Genomic DNA, 21,994 nt, shown 5'->3' on the forward strand with positions numbered 1-21,994 from the left:
AAGAACCAGTGGCCCAGAAGCTCACTCCTTGGTGTGGAGATAGGAAGCATATGCAGTTGAAGTGTGTAGTTGCTGATAGTTTATCCCTAAAGCTCCCCCCCCCTAAGATAACGATAAAGGAAATCTATTCTAGCATTGCCTAACTTCATCCTGACTGTCACCCTGTTATGCCCTGCAGGGTAGCTACATATATTCCAAGGCTAGGATGGTTTAATTCAGAGGTTTCCAAGCGAGGTGACATGTGTTTCTTAGCAACTGGTAGAAGTGTAGACTTGGTTGGAAGCTGCAAGGATGAATTCCTCTCTGTGTTTCAAGGCAGCTGCACTGGGGAGGGTGGCTGCCATCCTGTAGCGATAGTCTATTTTCATATCTCATTCATAATTCAACAAGGCTCATTCATTGCCCTTATATGAAATGGTTCCATAATATCTCCATGGGCACACCATAGCTCACCCAGTGTTTCAGCTTAACCATGGAAAACTCACATCATGACAAGATCTATGTCACCCTGTAAATTACACATTTTGGAAGGGAGAAGAAAAGAGCTAAATTCCCAGCTGATAAATCTTTGCAGTGTATGTGGCTACATCAACTAAAATAGTCTCAGTTCCTGGAATGACCTTGTCAGAATAATCTAGAGCACAGTGCTTGCTCTTGGGTGTCCCTATATTCATTGCCTTGCATGTCTCTTCTCTGAGGAACTGAAGTCAGAACTCTGGGAATGGCAAGCAGCCTCCTTTGCTGGTGTTGAATGCTGGTGAAGTAAGCTTGGTTCTTAATATGGCTTCAGTGTGAAAGTTGATGTCCCTTGCTGCCCCCTCTGCTTCTCTGCAGGTGGCTCCAGGAAGGAGGTTACTGAGCACTGGGAATGGCTCGAACAGAATCTATTGCAGACACTCTCCATCTTTGAGAATGAGAATGACATCACCACATTTGTAAGAGGAAAAATACAGGTAGTTGCCTTTTCATTTCGTTTTGGCTGAATTTATTGAAATACGCAATATGCATGTGTAAAATTCTCAAAGAATAAAAAAAATTTAAACATACCAATGCCTTTAAATGGAAAAAATCTAAAATGTGCAGAAATATTGCAAAAATAAGGAATATATATAACTCAAGTGTGCCCTTCACTTGAACTTAGCTGTCAGAACATTCTACCCCACTTACTTAGAATTCTTAAGGCTAACACTCCTTCAAGTGTGTGTTCCAATAGTGATATTTGATGAAAAAATAAACATTATCAATGTGTATAATTGTATCGTTATTACAGCACTTTAATACTTAACATGAATTCTAACTTTTAAAAAATTTAGAGTTATTTATGTGTGTAAGTGTTCTGTGTACATGTGTGTATATGCACCATGTATGTGACTGGTGCTGTTCAAGGTCAGAAAAGGGCATCAGGGCCCCTGGAACTAGATTTATGGATATCTGGGAGCTCCTGTGAGGATGCTAAGAATCAAACCCTGTTCTCCTGCAAGATCAGTCAGTGCTCTTAACCTCTGAGACATTTCCCCAGTCACACATAGTCTGATCTAAACGGGGTTGATAGTACCTTTGATGGCTGTGTTTTTTCAGCCTATGATGGAACTGAATTTAGTTTGCACGTCTTAAGTCTCCTTCCTTCTGGAACATTTCCACCACCATTCCTTATGCCTTACAACATTGATGTTGTTAAATTATGTCCTTCTGGTTTTTATAAAAGGATGTTTCATTTGAGGTTCTGTCAGATGTCTCTCTGTGATTGAATTCAAGTTTTGCCTTCCTGGAATGGAGTGCTACATGAGCTATCTTGTGTCCTCCTCAGGCTATTGTGTCCTGAGGCACATGAAATTCATCTGGCACCCACTGGTGTCCTGAACCCATTCAAAGTATTGTCCATTTTTCCACTGTAGAATTCATATTTTCATGTTTGTAAATAACTGTATTTCTATAGGAAAACATTTTAAATCACCAATGCCCCATTTTTTAGTCCAAGTTTCCCTGTTGCTATAGTATCCATTAATGATTTTAAAAATCTGAATAGCTCTTCAGTGTGAAAGTTCGCAAATGATGGTTTTATTAGATGTGAATTCACAGAGAGACTCTGCTAATTTAACTGCAGACTTTATTTCAATATTGTCATTTTGAAAATTCCACATCTTTTTTTTTTTCATTTCACAGTCTAATCCAGAATCAGACTTCCTTCATCCCCTCGTTCTTTTTACATCTCTGTGTTTGGTGTGTGCTGTAATTAGTTCACCCACTACCTGTGCTTTGATATTTATGTGCCATTCAACATTTTGCAACTATAAATGCTGCTACATTTGGAATTTCACACATCCATGCTTGCACATGATTGAGGCCATGGCTTTAGGGTGACGCACGATTGCCAGATTGAAGGCTAAATGCATGTGCTGTTTTGCTAACTATTCTCAGTTCCCCCCAGGATGCTGTGCCATTTTATATTCCCACTGGCATGTGTACAAACACCTCCTTCCCTGCAGCTTCTCCAGTAACATAGAATCTTTAGCTTTCCAACTTCTGCCAGCTTTATGGCGAGGGAGACCACTTCACTGGTGCTTGACTTGTATTTGTCTGAGACCTGAGCGGCATTTCCTGTGTCTATTTATATACTGCTGTGCATAGCTTTTGTTTATCTTTTATAGGATTGGGGGGTGTTCTTATTTTTCTTGCATGCTTTGTGTATGTGTGTGAAGACCAGAGGACAATCTATGGTGCCATTCCTCAATGTGGTCTGCCTCTTCTTTTGTTCATTAAAGACAGAATCCCTCTCTGGACCCGGACTTGCAAGGACACTAAACTGTCTGGCCTGAGCCCTAGGGATCCACCTGTCTGTCTCTGTCCCCACAGTGCTGGGATGCTCCACCATGCCCAGCTTTGGTTTAGTGGGTTCTAAGGATTGAATTTAGGCCCTCCTTCCTACAAGCCAAGCACTTTGTGGGCTGAGCTATGATGCTTCCAGCCCCTTTTTTCTTTAATTTCAAAAAAAATATTTGTCTAGAAATACCATCTGCCTTTTGTTGGTGATTCAGATGTGTTGTAGCTATTTCTCCTGTGTGTCATCAGACTTTGCTCATGACAATTTTTGCCACACAAAGTTGTGAAGTGACTGTATGGGGGGGGTGCTCAAAAGGACCAATTCTTTCTGTTTTAGCAACTGGGATTTTAGACATGGTTACAAAACCTTCTTTAGATCCAAAATAAGGGACTCTAATGTAATGGTCTGGTGCAATGCTGTTGTAAAATCCCATAGAGCAGCCAGTGTTCTCTTTCCTCTTTCTTCCTCAAGCACATAATAACTAGATGAGTAAAGTTGATAACAAATCAAAGTCTGATGTGTTTGAAGTATGGAGCTGAATTTGAAGCAGGCCGTATGCAACTCTATATAAACTGTAGAAAAAGTCCATCCAGTAACCCCAGCCTGATTCTCATGCCCAGCTTTCCTTCAGAAGGAATGCACATTCTCCGTTTAGGATGCCCTATTAGAGACTAAGAAATGGGGAGGGGGAGTAATACATTGGAGAGGGCCAGATACAGACAACTTTCCTCTGTGTGTGTGTGTGTGTGTGTGTGTGTGTGTGTGTGTGTGTGTGTGTGTTGGGAGCCTTTATCATTTATTACAGAAGTAGCAATTAATATTCTAGATATCAACTCCAGAATATTTGTTATATGGATTTGACTGTATATAGAGTATATACTGAGTTGTATTCTCAAATAGGGAAAGGAAATTCCTTCTCACTGGGGCATCGGCAGTAAGAGCTGCAACCCCGAGATCTCACATTACATAGCCTTAGTTCCCCTTTGATATAGCACTAGGAAGTCCCCTTTAATCAGTTAACAGTTGTAAGTCACGTCCAAGGGGGAGATGTGAGGCACCTGCTTTCCTCTGGTTCCTACCACCTTCCTGGCTCTGAGAGATAGGCATGCCCTATTGTCAGAGAGCTGTTAAATGTGCCTGTGGGTATAAAAACTTTCCCTCTTACCCTCGAACTCCTTTTAGAAAAACCTTCCCCGCTTGCTGTCTAGCCCCTCGTCTGGACCCTGGGAGAGCATCCAGGCTGGAACTCGAACACTCTGTGTGTGTGTGTGTGTGTGTGTGTGTGTGTGTGTGTGTGTGTGTGTGTGTAGGAATTGAGGGTTGTATGGTGAAACTCAGACTATGTATGATGCATGCATGAGAATATGAAGATCAGGAGAGCTTCTTGTTATTTCATGTATGAGGGGCTGGAGGAAAGAGGGCAGCCAGCTGGAGTGGAAAAGACACACAGACATGTGACTACATAGGTAACCAGAGGCCACCTCGCAGTCCTGCCTCTGATATAGAGGAAAAATCAAAGCTTCCCAGGGAAGAACAAATTATGTCAAATAGTTTTTCTTCTCACTACATTAAGTACATCAGGTTTATTTCCCCTGAAACCATTTATGAGGAGGGAATTCCCATTAATACAATAATGTGTGAAAGAATGTCATTCATGTGTAAATGAATGGCTTGTTGGTTCACAGGCTGTCTAATAATTAAGTGAACTAACAGGCTTATTTGTTATGAAATCTAACTAACTTTTGTTAATTATAAATGTAATAATTACCTATACAGGCAACAGGATTCAAGTGTCATGCCTAGATTTTTGTATACTTACTTCTTGAAGTTTCAGCATGTTGATCATAATGGTCATATTTTGTGCTCTTGTGTTGCCTGACTAATAATTACTGTATTTATATAATTATAATTGTTGGGTTTTGAAATATTTTGTGTTGTTTTTTGAGACAGAGTTTCTCTGTGTATGCTTGGCTGTTTTGTAATTCGCTGTGTAAACCAAGCTGGCCTCAGACTCACAGAGATCCACCTGCCTCTGCCTCCCAAGTGCTGGGATTAAAGGTGTGTGCCACAGTTGCCAGGCTAATTATAGTTGTTTTAATAACAATATAACTCTCAATAATTTACTTTCTTGTCTTTCTAGAAGTCACCTTTGTTCCTAAATTAGCAGGGGATAGGCAGACACAAATAAAAATAGAATTAACACTTTAGTTTGCCACAAATTACATTTTGCCAATCTCTTTTAGGATAGAGACTAATAGATGAAGTGATTAAAACATTTTAATGAACCAGCATATTTTAATAGACCTTAAATATAGCTTTTTATACCATAACCCCCTATACTTGCTTTTACTCTTGCAAATTTTAAAGGCTTGGTTTATTATTTTAACTAGATGTATGCATGTGTGTCTGTGTGTGGGGGATATATGCACAATAGTGCAGGTGTCTGCAGAGCTGGAGTTACAGTGCTTGTGAGCCACAAGATGTGTGTGCTGGGAACTGAACTTGTGTCCTCTAGAAGAGCAAGCAGCACTTTCTCTTAGCCATCTCTCCATCCTATTTTTAAAATGGCTTTCAAGTTTAATATCTTTATGCTTTAATTTTCTGTCCTCAATAATAAAGCTAACATTTCCTTGTGTTTACCAAGTTTGGTTGGTTGTTTTTTTTTTTTTTTTTTTTTTTTTTTTTTTGTTTTTGTTTTTTTGCTTTGTTTTGTTTTTTAATGTATATTTGTTTTGTTTTGTTTTGGGACAGGGTCTCACTATGCAGTCCTGGCATGTCTGAAATGTATTATGTAGACTAGGCTGGTTTTGAACTCACCAAGATCTCTCTGCCTCTGCCTCCCAAGTGCTGAGATTAAAGCATACACCACGATGGCCAGCCTCTGGTTTACTAAGTTAATTTTACTCTTTTAGTACACCTTTACATATTTAAATTTACATTAGGAATCCAATGTGTTAGATATATTGAATTTCTGATGCTACGAAGCGCTGTTGCCTAGAACCAGAGTGATTTGTTTTAGAATAAGTAGAACCCATAGAACTTAGAAGAAAGAAACACTCCAACCCTGTGTTCAGTCCACCTGGCCTTCACCTGAACATTCACAGAAAAGATAAGGAAAGCTTGGGCATTCCGGACTCTGTCTTTTCTTAAAGGTGAGAAAGTTGGAAAGGGAAAATATTGACTAGTCTATTGACTAATGTACATTATGCCTCAGAATGTCTCCAACTATCTGTTCTTAGTTTCATACTTCCATAAATCCATTCATACTTAAAAAACATTTTGAAGTTTAAATGAACATTCTAGAACTTGGTATTTAGCATAGTGTTTTTGTACCAAAATATACAGGGCCTTATGTTAGGAGTAAAGTTTTTTCCTGCAGACCTGGGCCCAGAGCTGTGCCAGCCCCAATTAACACACAGAGACTCTGTATTTGATATAATTCTGTTGGACAGTTACTAGCTTCTTGTCGGCTAGCTCTATCTTAAATATTAACCCATTTCTATTAATCTAAGTGTTTCCACGTGATCTCATCTTACCGGAGAGTGGGGCCGGCGTTCTGCTCTCTCCCATCTCTCTATGTTGACTCCTCCTTACTACTTCCTCTTTCCTTCTTTCTCCCAGTCCCTCCTATCATCCTTTCCTATTGGCCAACAGTGCTTTATGCATTAACCAATAAGAGAAACATATTTACAGAATGACATCTCCCATCAGCCTTACATGTGGTCTGTTGTATAATATCACTATTTTAATGTTCTCCATATTCTGACTTTGGTAATAGATCTGCCACAGTGGTCCAGAACAACAGACATAAGCCCACCTAAGGTTTCCAGGCTGACTCTAGGCCTCTGGCATTACCTAAGAAACACTGATGCTGTATCCTATTACTGGGTTCTCCTCATAATTGCATGTACTTTCTCATTCATTTGTTCTCTCTCTCTCTCTCTCTCTCTCTCTCTCTCTCTCTCTCTCTCTCTCTCTCTCTCTGTGTGTGTGTGTGTGTGTGTGTGTGTGTGTTGTTGTTGTTGTTGGAAACAGTCTCACTCAGTTGCTCAGGTTGACCCAGAAGTTACTATGTAGCCCAGGCTGGCCTCATCAAGATCCTTCTGAACTCTTCCCACGCAGTGGTCCAGTGCCCTCACACCACCTCTGGCTGTCTGAAGTTCCTCATGTATCTCTTACTCAAGCCTGCTCATGCCTAGAATAACCTAGGTCTAACTCTTTGGCCTCCATGGACCTCAACATTTCTGTTCTCTCTGGGGGTTTGTAGCAGGATGAATTAGAGGAAAACAATCTTATCTTAGATATTCTTCCAGGAAAGAGTGTCGCTGTTTCTGATGCCAGCCATACTGCTACCCTGGGTGATGATGGATGGAGTCCACAACTGAAAACTTAATTTCCTAAACATAGCTCACTAAGAAACAACATAGATTCCAAGGTCCACAAATCGAGACCATACAACAAAAAAACAAAATATATCTCCTTAAGAAATATTCTCATTTGGGAACACAACATATTCTCTTCTAGGAATAATGCAGTGGACACCTTTCAGATGTTAGGTACTGTAAATGTTCAAGTCACTGTTGTTAGTGTCGGAATTCATTTAATGGTTGAGGAAAATATAAAACAGAATCCAACATAAATTGAAAGAGTAGAGGGTAACAATGGGGTGAGGGAATGGTCAGGGAACAATCTTATGGTGGATTCAGCACAGGCTTTGGTGGAAATGTTGTTGGCAAGTCTGTTTCAGAACACAACTACATGATGTGAAAATCTTGCCAGGGAAGCCACTGTGATAATTTTGGCTTGTGCTGAGGGTCTAGAGGTGCCTGTGAAGGTGGAATAGGCTGAAGATGAACTATGGGTTTGAGTTCAAAAAGGGATTCTACTGTTTGCTCTTAGCTATGTGTCCAAGATTTTCAGGCATGTGAATGGTGATGAGGATTTTTGGAAGACTGAGGCCATCCCTTCTGCCACGATTTCTCATCGCCGCCACTGCAGGCCACAAAGAAGACATAAAATTCAAGAAACAATTTCAAAATATGATGCAGAGAACCGCCAGTGCTTTGTGTGAGGGGAAGTAATCATGGCTAGAAGGTTCACAGGGAGGGGGGAATTAACCAAACCAGGGTTTGAGGGTGGATGATGTTACTAAAACAGTTACAGAGGAACTCTCAGAATGACTGGACCAGAAACAAGAAAGTGAGAGTTATAGATGACGCTGTAGGCCCAGAGGGTATGTTTGGCTGGCTAGGGCAGAGTTCTCCCGGGAAACTATTCAGATACTATACAATGAAGGAAAAAATTCAGTGTTAATTGGATTCAAAATGAACATGACCTAGTAATTTTGGTGTAACAAAAGTGGTGAAATACTTTTGATGTAGTCAAAAAAAAATTTTAATTAGTCTTACTTATTTTTTTTTGCATATGGGAGTTTTACATATTCAAGTATGTCCTGTGTATTACATATGTGCCTGGTGCCTGTGGAGGCCAGAACGGGGAGCTGGATCCCCTGGAACTTGAGTTATGGACAGTTGTAACCACCATGGGGGTCCTGGGAATTGAACCGCAGTCCCTGTAATAACTGCTGAGCCATTGCTCCAGTTTCCAAAATCAGCTGTGTGTGTGTGTGTGTGTGTGTGTGTGTGTGTGTGTGTGTGTGTGTATGCATGCTTACATACATATGTGTGTTGCCATGTGTGCCATGGTGCCCATATGACAGTTAAGAGGACAACTTGCAGGAGTCTGTGTCTCCTTCCACCATGTGGGTCCTGCCTGGGGATTGAACTCAAGTCATCAGTCTTGGCAGCAAGTGCCTTTATCCACTGAGCCATCTCTCCAGCTTCTTCTCTAAAGAGATGCACAAAAACAGTCTTCAGAAAGCTGCAGAGGATTCGGCTAGCAACTAATGCCTTCTCGGGTTACCAGAATGATTCAATAGCAGAGTTAGAGTAGAACAGTCACTCGCTGTGCAAATATTTTATCTCCTGTCCAGCTTTCAAAGAATTATGTATCTATTTGACTTCCCTTCTTGTATTCATTTGTTTTCAACTTAGATGACTCCTGAGGTGTGGCATCTTTAGATGGATGTCCATTAGTGACGTCCAGTCAGTCCTTCCTCCATTGACCTTCTATAGTGTTTTTTGTTTTTTTGTTTTTTTGTTTTTTTTTGAAAGGCAGAAGCTGGCCTTTATGGTAACTCTTTCTTGATGCACTTAGAAAATATTATTCCATCAAGGCAACTTACATTTCCTTGTTTTCAGATAAAACAGTTTTGTTTCTAGTGAACATAAGAAACTAACAAACACCAATGGATATGTAGTAAAATCCTCGGACAATCTTTTAGTGTACAAATGCTGCATGTTAATTGGCTAAGCACAAAGGCTCTTGAGAGGCTGACACAGAAGGATCACAGTCAATCTGAGGCCAGGCTGGGCTGCATAGTGAGTCCGAAGCCAACCTGGAGCTAACTGGAAGCTCAGAGATTGATGGGTTGCCTCAAAGGGAATTAATCATTAAAACAAAGCAAGTCTGGTCTTAGAAAGTGTTTCCTTCTAATCTATTCAGCTGCAGACATAATTCCATCTGTATATTTTACCCCCTATTAGGGCATCATTGCAGAATATAACAAAATCAACAATGTGAAAGAAGATGACGACACAGAGAAGTTTAAAGAGGCCATTGTGAAGTTCCACAGGCTGTTTGGGATGCCCGAAGAAGAGAAACTTGTCAACTATTACTCTTGCAGCTACTGGAAGGGGAAGGTCCCCCGGCAGGGCTGGATGTACCTCAGCATTAACCACCTGTGCTTTTCCTCCTTCCTGATGGGGAGGGAAGGTGAGTGAGTTCTCTAGTTTTCAATGGAAAGTCCACCAAGGCTTTCCCGGAACTCATAACCCTGATCAGAATATCAAAAACATGTATGGAGAGGTGAGTCCAGATCTTTTTCTGACTCTTTAATGAGTGAATTCAGTTATTTTCATTCCAACAATTGCAAACAAATTATTCACTGAGTTCTAGAGGTTCACTAAATATATAGTTGATTTCATAGGCATGACTTCAGTTTGTAATAATTCTGATCCCAGAGTTTATGTAATAAAAGTTTTAACTAACAAATGAGGCAATAAAAATAGGGCCAGGAACTTAAAAGAGTTGGACAGGCTGGGAGCAGAGCTGTGAGGTTTCCCCATCTGGAAAGACACTAAAGTAAGCGTTGACCCAACCTTGTTGCCTTGCTCAGCCAAGCTGGTGATCCGGTGGGTGGACATCACTCAACTGGAGAAGAACGCCACGTTGCTTCTGCCAGATGTGATCAAAGTGAGCACACGGTCCAGTGAGCATTTCTTCTCCGTCTTCCTCAACATCAACGAGACATTCAAGCTGATGGAACAGCTTGCCAACATAGCCATGAGGCAGCTCTTGGACAATGAAGGATTTGAACAAGACAGGTCTCTTCCGAAACTCAAGAAGAAATCTCCCAAAAAAGTGTCTGCTCTGAAACGGTGGGTGAGAGAAACTGTAGAACTCAGGAATGGAAAACCTTTCCATTCATGCAGCTTGTGAGCTCTTTCCTGAGTGTAGGCACAATGAGGAAAGACTGCCTAAGCCATCCCCAGTCAGTGAGAGACACAGGCATGACAGGTTCCTCCCCAGGTAGTGGGCTAGTCTTAATCCCAGAATGCAGTAGGCCCACAATGACCTCGCGTGACAGTGGAGCTGTTCTTTGCCAGGCTCATGGGTTACAGAGAGGTGCACATTTTGTGCAGAAGGATGAACACATGGAGGAAGCCCTAGAGAGAAACACCAAGAGCAGTGGGTCAGAGGCCAGGGAATGGGTGAGAAGCTGCAGGGAGCCCTGGAATTTGGGTGTGGAAGTTGAAAGGATTGGCTCAGGGATAAGGGACAAAGGCAGAAGATAGAGGATGAAGGAGAAGAGGAAAGGAACCAGGGAGAAACAGAAGGGGTATTTGTCTGGGGCAGGGGCAGGGTGAGAGTGGGAAGAAAGGTTCTGCCTCTGGATAGCGAGGAGACAGACATCGTGGCACATAGGAAAATGGCAGTTTTTAAAGGTACATCCTGTGTTAGGATGAAGTGTTTAAATTTGATTGGTAGCTATAAGGGGACTTTTAATTGCTGGACTTTAATACCTTGATAGCTGGACCTTGGTGGTCAGACTCGGGAATGAGTCTGGCTTAAGAAAATGTCCAAAGAAAGAACTAGACCTTGGTGGCTGCTTTAGGAATGCAATCTAAGTTTTTAGCAAGGCAGAGGGAATGAGGGAAGGGCAAGGCCTGCCAGAGCCATGTTGCCATGCTCGGGCTGACTAGAGTTCCTTAAAATGAGTCGAGAAAGTGTGTCCAGGGCATGAGAGGCCAGTTTTTATTGTTGCATAGAGTGACCTCCAGGACATCAAGATGGAGGTCGTTGCTGTAAGGGACCCTGAAAGGAGGCAGTTAGGATATCTTTGGAGTTTCACATCCTAGTGAACAACAGATTTATTAATTACCTTAATGAATTATATATCTGGTAAAATGTCACAATTAACAGAGGAAACATCAAAGGCAACTGACAGAGAAGGGATCTTTTTTTTTTTTTTTTTTTTTTTTTTTTTTTTAAGTTTGGAAACTGATGCTCTGTGACTTTTTCTACAAGACAGGGCCAAATGTCTAATCTTCCCAGATAAGACACCAAAGACAGACCAGAGAAATAATTCACCCAAACCTAGCTTAGTGAACCAGTGAGTTTATTGGGGTTACTCACAGGAGCCCGAGTTTGTCACTGAGAATTCCACCCTAGCATGAACATCCATGAAGATGTTTGCATCACCTGCACTGTGGTGCAGGCCACTCAGCCTGATGGAAAGCCTTCTCCCAGAAGTTGTTAACTGCTCCTTAAACCCTGGGAGGGCCCTGGTGTGTCTCTAGAGATTGCTAGGCCTGGAAAGTCTCATTCACTTCCTGGGCAAGTCTTAGGAGTCTCCCTCCAGGAAGGGGTGTTGCCATTCAGGGGAAAGTGGCTACACAAGAAAACAGGCTTCATGCAATAATCTGTTGGGAATATTTGTTGGTGAGGGCGGGTACCAAGTGCAGCCTAAGGATAAAGCTAAGAAGACAGCCTTCGGATGAGATCTGTAGGAGTGAGAGGGTGTTGATGTGTGCATCTCCGGAGCAGATGAGGACCAAGGTGATTTTAGACTGCAGAGGGAGTGGAGGACCCCTCTGCACAAACCCTCTTCACCATGGGAAGCCAATCCCAGGGCAAACTAGCCCCAAGCAGCCCCAGCACAGTGGGCTGGAAACCTGAGGGGAGAGTTCTGACCAGAGGAGAGGGTAGCAGCAGAGCAGTGCTGCACTCAGCAGAGGCCTCAGGTGGCATCTGGGCCCTTTGTGGCTAGAACTGATCCCAGGTCTCCTCACACTGTCCTGTAGTGGAGAGTGAAACCCAGCAGACTCGCGTAGCTGTTTGCACTGTCGTTACGTCTTCCAGGGCTACACAGACATGTCTCAAAACAAACAAACCAGTCAATCTCCAAAAATGACTCTAGATAAAAAAAGTCTAATGACAACTTTGGGAATTCTTGAGTTATTTAGAAAGAGAATAAGCTCCCTTTCCTTTCTCAGTCCTACTTTACCCAAGATTTTTTTTTTTAACCATTTACAGATGTTAATTGTAAAATGGCTAGACACAGTAAAATGATGCTGTACTTGGAGATGGTGAGGTTGGAGTCCCACCAAAATACTACAGCTAAGGATGAGAGGAACAAGTCTAGGAAGAGAGAGGCAAGGGCTGGGGACCCTACATGGCCATAGTTAAAAAGTGTTGGTACATCTTTCTGAGTAACCTGAACTGTCGTGTTGGTTTGCAGTGATCTGGATGCCAGGGCAAAGAGTGAGCGATACCGTGCCCTTTTCCGGTTGCCCAAAGATGAAAAGCTAGATGGCCACACAGACTGCACCCTCTGGACTCCATTTAACAAAATGCACATTCTGGGTCAGATGTTTGTCTCCACAAATTACATCTGCTTTACCAGCAAGGAGGAAAACCTCTGCAGCCTCATAATTCCACTCCGGGAAGTAAGTGTCAAGTGGAAATCCATATTTTAGGACATCTGCTTATAATGCTTTTCTATGTAAATCAAGGTTATGTTTTCTTTATTTACTGTGTGTGTGTGTGTGTGTGTGTGTGTTTCATGCGAAAGAGTGTGCACCATGCCCACAGGTGGAGGCCAGAAGTCGTTGTCAGTTGCCTTCCTCCATCATCTTTGTCTACTTGGAGAAAGCTCCCTCGCTGAGCCAGAAGCTCACAGTTCAGCTAAGATGGCTGCGGGTCAATGATGCGCTTGTCTCCACTGCTAGTGCTACAGCTAAACAGATGCAGGCATGCCTCGATTTATGTGTTTGGAGGCTGCAGGCATGCCTCGGTTTACTCGTGTTAGGAGGCTGCAGACGTGCCTCGGTTTACTTGTGTTAGGAGGCTGCAGGCATGCCTCAGTTTACTCGTGTTAGGAGGCTGCAGACGTGCCTCGGTCTATGTGTGTTCAGAGCATCCACACTCCGGTCCTTACACACTGAGTGCTCTTATCCACCCACACCATTGCTCCAGGGCTCTTCTCTTTTCTTTCTTTCCCTCCCTCCTCCTCCTTAGTTTTTAACAAGACAGTGTTCAGGTTTTTGCCATCAGTGAGTACTGATGATGCCTGTGATATGCAGTTCGGAGTTGGAAGCCCTGTATTTTCCAGTCAGCCGAGCTCGGTCTTTTTCAGAAGTTAAGGTTAGCAGATCTTTTGGACTCACTATTAGGAACCTGTGGTAAGGATTCGGTTCCACTCTGCTGCTCTCCTCTCTCTTTTTAAAGTGTTACCCAAGTGACCAAATTTTCCCCTTTTTCCTGTATTTTAAGAGTAATGCATTGTTGTCGTGGCTAATTTGCAAAAGTACAGATAATAAGGAGCTCCTGGAAGAACTTTCTCTATACATTACTATGTTTATGTTATATAATTTAGACATAAATGAAGGGGAGTTTTATTTCATCTAACAGTGAGTATACCTAAGATTATCCCTCCAAGTCATTAAACAGCCTTCTATAATGCAATTTTAATGACTATATTTTACTCCATTAAATGTATATGCATAACGTGTTCACCTGTTTATCTATGGCTGTGCCCTCCCACTCCTGCTGTTTTCCCCTGTCTACGTGTATAAATCTCCTTAAGTTATAGATTATAAATCCCCTGAAGCTGAATTTGTCAATAAAAAAGAACACAAACTATCAAACAGTTGACTGATCCACTCCACTTTGTCATAGGGTTAAGTAATTGGTATTATTACTTAAGGTGAGTGACTTTTGTTTATGGTGCATTTGTTTAACTCTATGAACCTGTGGTTCTTTGTCTAAAACACCTGATTGGTTTAATACAGAGCTGAATGGCCAATAGCAAGGCAGGAGAAAGGATAGATGGGGCTGGTATTGAGGCTGGGATAATTTACTAGGGATGAATTTGAGGTGGCCTGACACCCAGCTCCCAAATAAATCACACAGGGAAGCTTATTTTTAGTTATAAACACCCTGCCTTAGCTTGCCTTGTTTCTTGCCAGCTTTTCTTAAATTATCCCAACTAATTTTTGCCTCTGGGATTTTTCCTGTCTTACTTCTGTATATCTTACTTTTACTCTTATGCCATGGCAAGTTGTATGGCTGTGTGGCTGTGTGGCTGAGTGGCTGGGTGACTGGGTGGCTGGTGGTTGTGTGGCTGGGTGGCTAGGTGGCTGGCTGGGTGGCTGTGTGGCTGTGTGGCTGAGTGGCTGGGTGACTGGGTGGCTGGTGGATGTGTGGCTGGGTGGCTAGGTGGCTGGCTGGGTAGCTGTGTGGCTGGGTGGCTGAGTGGCTGGGTGACTGGGTGGCTGGTGGTTGTGTGGCTGGGTGGCTGGCTGGGTGGCTGGGTGGTTGTGTGGCTGGGTAGCTGGGTGGTTGTGTGGCTGGGTAGCTGGGTGGTTGTGTGGCTGGGTGGCTGGCTGGGTGGCTGGCTGGGTGGCTGTGTGGCTTGGTGGCTGCTGGTTGTGTGGCTGGGTGGCTAGGTGGCTGGCTGGGTGGCTGTGTAGCTGGCCCTGATGTCCTCCTCCCCTTGTTCTCTTATGGCTCCTTTTCCTCATTTCTTCTTCTATTCATTCTCTCTGCCAGCCAGCCCCATCTATCCTTTCTCCTGCCTTGCTAATGGCCACCTCAGCTCTGTATTAAACTAATTAGGTGTTTTAGACAAAGAATCACAGGTTCATAGAGTTAAACAAATGCACCATAAACAAAAGTCACACACCTTAAAATAATATTCCCCAACACTTGGTTCTAAGCATAATTTTCAAATTTTTCGTGTGTGTGTGTGTGTGTGTGTGTGTGTGTGTATGTGTGTAAGTGTGTAAGCTACAACCCATATATGGAGGTCTGAGGACGATGCAGTGGCAGTGACTCTCTTCCAAGTTTAAATTGGTTCTGGGGTGGAATTCAGATCTCCAGGCTTGCACAGCAAGCCCTTTAGCCACTGACCCTTAGCATGATTTCCTTCATCGGATTCTGCCTGGACACAGTGTAGCAGTTACCCAGAGTGGCAAGGGAAATGCACTGTGGGGAAAAGAATGGGCATATATCCAATGTGCATGTGCAACTTAACAGACTGTAGACTGCAGAGTAGAAGAAATGCTAACTTTAGACAGAAAGTTGGAGCTATGATGGACACACCACTTCATGTTTGCCTTAAGTTTTTTTTTTCTAATGTACTAAAGAAAACAGTTTTAATACATTTATGTTTGTTTTGGGTCAATGAAACTGTTTTAAAAAATCAGCATTGGGCTTAGGAGAAGGCTGTCAGTAATGTGCTTGATGCTTAGGCATCAAGACGTGAGTTTGTATCCTCAGGACCCAGGTTTAGATTTAAGCGTGACAGTATGCTCCTGTTTGGCAGCCAAGGCTGAAGGATCCCTGACCAACCAACCTACACAAATAAGTGAACTCCCCGTTAAGTGAGCAGCCCTATCTTGAAAAGTAAGGTAGATAAGTGATTGAGGAAGAAACTCAGAATTTACTTCTGACTTTCCCATGCCTGTGCACACACATGCACACATGCACACACAGAAAAACACATATTCGTAAATACAGTACTTGCAAAAATCAGAGATAAATCTTTTGTTCAAAGACAAATATTTCTTTCACACTTTAGTAGACTTGAGTAAACACACACGCACATACATGCACTCACATGCATGCACACAGAATCTGCAGGTGTACACAGGGCTTCAGCTGAGTTGTTTATATCATGTGTGCTCTAGAACAAGTCATTGAAAGGGTTAGCATCTATATGACATATCCAATGGACTGGTAGTATTTTGAAAGCTGTCCTAACCTTTCCTTAGTAAAAGGAGCCAGCATTGGAATTGCTTCCTCTCTTACTGATGATACTGCAGCTAGGAGACCTGTCTCTTTGGCTCCATGAAACTTTAATGAAAAACGGGAATTCCTTTTTAGTTCTCAATCTTGGCACCCTTGGCATCCGGGGCCACTTATTGCTGTAGCCCTGCACCCCACAGGGTGTCTGGCAGCATCCCTGACTAGGCAGCTGTCACTTCTCCATATGCCTCTGGTTGCTGATAAATGTCAGAAAAGCCCTGAAAGACAGTTCTAGTTTCTGGTAGCAGCTACAGTGTGATTTGTATAAGGTGTTGTGTTTCGCTGGATTGGGGTTGGAAGGATTGCCATTTGTCTAACAGGGGCAAGAATGGATCGTTCAGGACAATAGGACTCCTTGCTGCTTCACCCTGCTCCTTTCCAGTCCTTCCCATGCAGTACTCCTGATTCCTGTTTCCTCAGGTAACCATTGTGGAGAAGGCCGACAGCTGCAGCGTGCTCCCCAGCCCCTTGTCCATCAGCACTAGGAATAGAATGACCTTCCTGTTTGCCAACTTGAAAGACAGAGACTTCCTGGTGCAGAGGATCTCAGATTTCCTGCAGCAAACGACTTCTCGAATCTACTCAGACAGAGAGTTCTCAGGAAGCTGCAATAGTTCAGATGATGAGGTCAGTGGTGGGGGACGTGGTGGGGGACACTGGACACAGTGAGGTGCTCCTGTGCTCAAGTCTGGAATGTGCACCTCCATGTCCATCTTGACTGTCAAATTTAACAGCTGTGCTAACCCCCTCCCGCCCTCACCCCAGGGCTCAGGGCAAAATCTGAGCAAGATTGTCATATTACAAGCAATTAGTATTTGATCATAGAAAAAGAGAAAAAAAAAAAACCTTCAAGATGACATGGTCCAGCATCCAAGCATCCCTTTTTGTTTGTTTGTTAATGAAGATTGAATTTATGGCTTCACACATAACTAGGCAAGTACTCAGCTACAGAGCTATAACCCCAGCCTTCATTCACTGAGTTCTCCAGGCTATCCTTGAACTCACTTCCTAGCCCATGCAGGCCTTGATCTTGCAATCCTTTAGTCTCAGCCTCAGCTGGGATTACAAATTTACACCTCCAGGCTCAATTTGGTTCTCCTTAAATTGGAGATATTTTAAGTGATTTGACCAGATTACATGGAAAGTGACTCTTTTCTATTTGGTGACATCAATGGGAAGAATATTAAGTGAAATCAGACTTGAAATATAGCATCACTATGGTGATGCTTCTGTGATGAAACACGCATTAGACCACTATCCAGGGAATCTGGAACCCTGGGAAGACAGGGAACCAGCTAGAGTGATGAGGGGACTTTCTGTTAGCTAAACCCATTTTATAGATTGGTGAGGTTGCATTTACCATCCCTGTCCCTGCTGCGTGACCGCTTATGGAGCATTTTTTGAGATGACAGAAACTAGACAATAGGCAAACTGTCAGTTTCCAAAGCTTTTGCCTGTTCTGTGTCATGCTTTGCAAAGAGGCAATCAGTGAAACAGATAACCAACCACTTTTATTGAAATAATAGAAGGGAAATTCTTTATTATATTAGTTTATTATTTAACAATAATACTCTGGATTTTCGGCAGATAATATAAATCTTTGTACATTTTTTTTTTGAGACATCTCCAGTAGGTCTGGCTGGTCTGGAACCTGCTGAGTAGCTGAAGATGGCCTTGAACTTTTGATCCTGACTCTATCTCCTCAGTGCTGGGATTATACCCTGTGCTAGCACACCAAGTTCATGTGTTGCTGGCATCAAATCCAGATCATTGTGTATAGTAGGCAAACACGCTACCAGCTGAACTACGTGCCCAGGCCTGGGAAGTCTATTTTGAGCATTGAAACGCTGTTGTTTATGACTTTTGCCCCAGTATAACTCCTGAAAAAGTGTTGACATATTGGCATTTCCCCTGTTTCTTCACATAGCAAGAACTGTAATAGGAAAACATAACCTAGCTAATCATACCTGTACAGAAGACAAAAGAAGTTAATTGTGCTTCAGGGCCCATCCACCTGTGTCCCTCTCCACTGGCAGGTGTACTCTCGGCCCAGCAGCCTCGTTTCCTCCAGTCCCCAGAGAAGCACTAGCTCCGATGCGGAAGGAGAGCGCCCCTTTAACCTCAACGGCAACAGTGTCCCCACAGCCACACAGACCCTCATGACCATGTACCGGCGGCGATCTCCAGAAGAATTCAACCCGAAATTGGTAGGTACCTCTTGCTTTTGCTGTATTAGAACAAAACCATTAGAAGTTATTTTAAGATTGGTTTTAGGTTGTTATGCGTGTGCGCACACGTATGCGCATGCGCAGACCCCTTGGAGCTGGAGCTACAGGCGATTTCAAGACTGCTGACTTACTTGAATGCTGGGATCTGAACTCTGATTGTATACTCTTGACCACTGAGCCATCTCTCCAGTTCCCGTGTAGATATTTTTTAAAGTAATTAAACTAATTAACATCTATAAAAAACAGCCATAAATGTCTGTAGGAAAATCTCTGTTTTTAACAAACAAAACAGTATTTATCTAAATATGTCACTAGGTAGCAGAGTGTTTCACTGAAGTATTGGGAGTTACGGTGCCTGCATGGCTATTTTTCTATTTCTTTGGTCTTGTTTTAACTATTATGTAAACCAAACAACAAATTAGTACATGCTTTCTCAGTCCACATTTACAAGTCAGCAATTCACATTCACATAAAAGCACAGGTATGATTAGCATTCTACTGGCCGGTTAAGTAGGACCCTATAGAACAGAAAAGGCTATGATTGATGGATAAAATTAGGAAAGAACTCTAAACATATGAGTTCTACATCAGATGTAGTTCTGCTCAGAGTCCACTGTCATTCCACAGGGATCATGATCCCTGTCTGTCATTACAGTCCTCAGTTCTTCCCCTCAGAGCCCTCTGGGACTTCAGTCCTATTCCGTTATGTCTTTCAGGCCAAAGAGTTTTTGAAAGAACAAGCCTGGAAGATTCACTTTGCTGAGTATGGACAGGGGATCTGCATGTACCGTACAGAGAAGACGCGGGAGCTGGTGCTGAAGGGGATCCCAGAGAGCATGCGCGGGGAGCTCTGGCTGCTGCTTTCAGGTAGGGGGACCAGGAGCAGTGTAGCATGGTGACTGTGAGGCTTCCTCCCACCTCCATCATGCATCAAAGTCCTGTGAGACAAGAGACTGTAGGCAGAGTTTTTCATCTAGACCTCTGGTCAGCTCTGTCCTGCCAGACAGCTCCCAAATGACCACACAAAGACTTATTATTAATTATAAATGCTCAGCCAATAGCTTAGGCTTGTTTTTAGCTAATATGTATGTATGTATATGTATATATGTGTATGTATGTATGTATGTATGTATGTATGTATGTATATTTGGTTTCTTAAGACAGGGTTTCTCTGTGTCCTGGAACTCACTCTGTAGACCAGGCTGGCCTTGAACTCACAGAGATCTGCCTCCTGAGTGCTGGGCTTAAAGGCAGGTGTGTACTACCATTGCCCAGCACTCCTATAACTTAAATCAATCAATTTCCATCAATCTGTGTGCTTCCCCAAGGCTCATCTACATCCTTCTCCTTCTGTGGGTTTCCACCCGACTCCAGAGTCTCTCTGCCCCCTTTCTCCCCAGAAACCATTGGCCAGTGAGCTTTTTATTAACAATGAGAGTAATACATATTTACACTACATAAAAAGATTGCTCCACAGCAAGAGTCAACAAATCAAAGCTGGACCTGGTTTCTTCATGAGGTGCTGAAGCCTGTCATGGTAACTCTTCCTTCCCAGGGCACCCAAGGCCAGCAGTTCCTATTCTCCAATCCTGTCATCTCTCCTGTTTCTCCAGTGAGGCTGTTTAGGGGGAGGGAACAGAAGCTGAAGTAGGAGTTTAATAAATACTTTGTGAATTGAAATGGCCCTTCCTCCTGGCACTGTTGACTTTATTGGGAATATTTCAGTGGGCCCTGTTGTGTGGGCTTTTCCTGGAGAGATGTGGACTTTCATCTACTCACCCCAGCTAGGGTGCCCATGACTGACTAAAGAAAGAATTTACTGAGGTCTAGTTAGTACTTAATTAGGCTTATTTATCAGAGCGTGAGTGGGAGGGTACTTACAGGAGTATGAACCACTTACTGGCATCTAAACCACTGAGAAAGGTCTCCAAGGAATGACTGGCTGCCACTTACATTATGCTTTGTCCTCAGGGAATGCTTTCCAAGACCCCTTAGTCAATGTCTGCAAACACAGCAGTATTTGATCTTGTATATACTATAGATTTTCCTTACATACACATGCATATTTATGATAAAGGCTAACTTATTAACCAAGCAAGGTAAATTATTAATGAACAATAATAAGACAAAGCCATTGAAAAATATTCCACAATAAAAGTCATGTAAAATGCTGAACTGATTTCTGTAATTTTGTTCCACTATTTTTTATTTATTTATCTTAGTCTTATAAGATAAGCCACCACTGTTTTCTGCCATCTGGAAACATCCAGTGCACCCCAGGAATCTTTGTACCCCAACCACCAAAACATACCTTTGGTCATTACCAGCCTTCATTTCAATCAGACGTCAATCAGCTGATGCGACTAGGAAACATTACCAGTCTTATTGCATCCATGAAAATGTTTTTATTTGAAACTGGAGATATCCCCATCCAAGTACCACTATTAAATCCTTTTACTTAAAAAAAAATAATACTGGAACTTAAAAATAAATTGACTGGACTTACCAGAAAGCCTTGTGGATCTTTCCAAAAGTAGATATAAATGGTAAAATTGCCTATCACAGGACATATCTCAGAAATAAGAAGATCAAATTCAAATAAATAAATAAATAAATATTGCTTTATCCATTTTATGTAAACTTGATTTGTTTGGCTTTCCCCCTATTTCCTTAAGTAGACCAGACCCAGACTCTCATGGGCATGGTGGTAGATATTTGTAATCCTCAGACTGGGGAGGCTGAGGCAGGACAGTCTCTTTAAGTTTGAGGCCAGCCTGGGGTACATAGTGAGTCCATTGCCAAGCTGGACTGTTGGAAAAAGGCAAAAGGAAGGTCAGATTTGAGCTAAGCCATCTCTGAATACACGACATCATCATCACATAGAGTTCTCTTATCCAGCCTTCTTGCTCTTCCTGTGTTTGGTGAATGGGTCACCTTGACAACCAGATTCAAAGCACTGACATAGCACAGGAAAAGTTCGTTTCTCTCATTCCCCTCAAATCAGAACTTATTTTTAGCTATATTTTAGATTCAAATGAATTCACCATGAATCCAGTGTACAGCAGCACCTAGCCCACTGACTGAAACAGACACAAGGAGAGGGTTCTAGTCAGTGTTTTCCTTAACAAAGGATGCTATATGTGGCCAAAAGGCGGTATGTCTACATAGTGCCCTTTGTCGGGTATTTGTCCACACACTCATGGGTGGATTTCACGTGGAAACCAGCTTGCCCTTAAAGGTCACCCGGCTTCTGGCTGGGAAGCCCATGTTGAGATCTATTGCTTTGCATGCCCCTGAAAGTGGTACATGAGGTCTGTGATCTAGACCTACTGAAGTCAGGTTCAGTCTGTCCCCAGGGAGAGCAGAGCAGAGGCAATATCAGCCAGTTGGTCATTGTCAGGACTAGGACAGGGACAACCATTGGTTCTGTGACACTTTTCTAAAATGAAATGTGTTTACTTTGTTATTCTTTTTGTACTTTACTTATTTTAAATTAAACCTTTTTTGAGCTATA

The 21,994-nt window shown here is 42.6% G+C and overlaps 1 protein-coding gene across 1 annotated transcript in view; it reads left to right on the forward strand.

Moving 5' to 3' along the window:
* Window positions 1-21,994, forward strand: part of Tbc1d9 (TBC1 domain family member 9) — a 97,740-nt gene that overhangs the window by 48,396 nt on the left and 27,350 nt on the right. Inside the window, exons 3-9 of the mRNA XM_051194895.1 lie at window positions 835-953; window positions 9,427-9,655; window positions 10,059-10,320; window positions 12,684-12,891; window positions 16,673-16,879; window positions 18,289-18,459; window positions 19,197-19,347. Coding sequence (XP_051050852.1) covers window positions 835-953; window positions 9,427-9,655; window positions 10,059-10,320; window positions 12,684-12,891; window positions 16,673-16,879; window positions 18,289-18,459; window positions 19,197-19,347 — 1,347 coding nt within the window. The remainder of the gene's footprint in view (window positions 1-834; window positions 954-9,426; window positions 9,656-10,058; window positions 10,321-12,683; window positions 12,892-16,672; window positions 16,880-18,288; window positions 18,460-19,196; window positions 19,348-21,994) is intronic.

Source organism: Phodopus roborovskii, unplaced genomic scaffold (genome assembly GCF_943737965.1).
Source record: "Phodopus roborovskii unplaced genomic scaffold, PHOROB, whole genome shotgun sequence".
In the NCBI taxonomy this organism is placed as follows: Eukaryota; Metazoa; Chordata; class Mammalia; order Rodentia; family Cricetidae; genus Phodopus; species Phodopus roborovskii.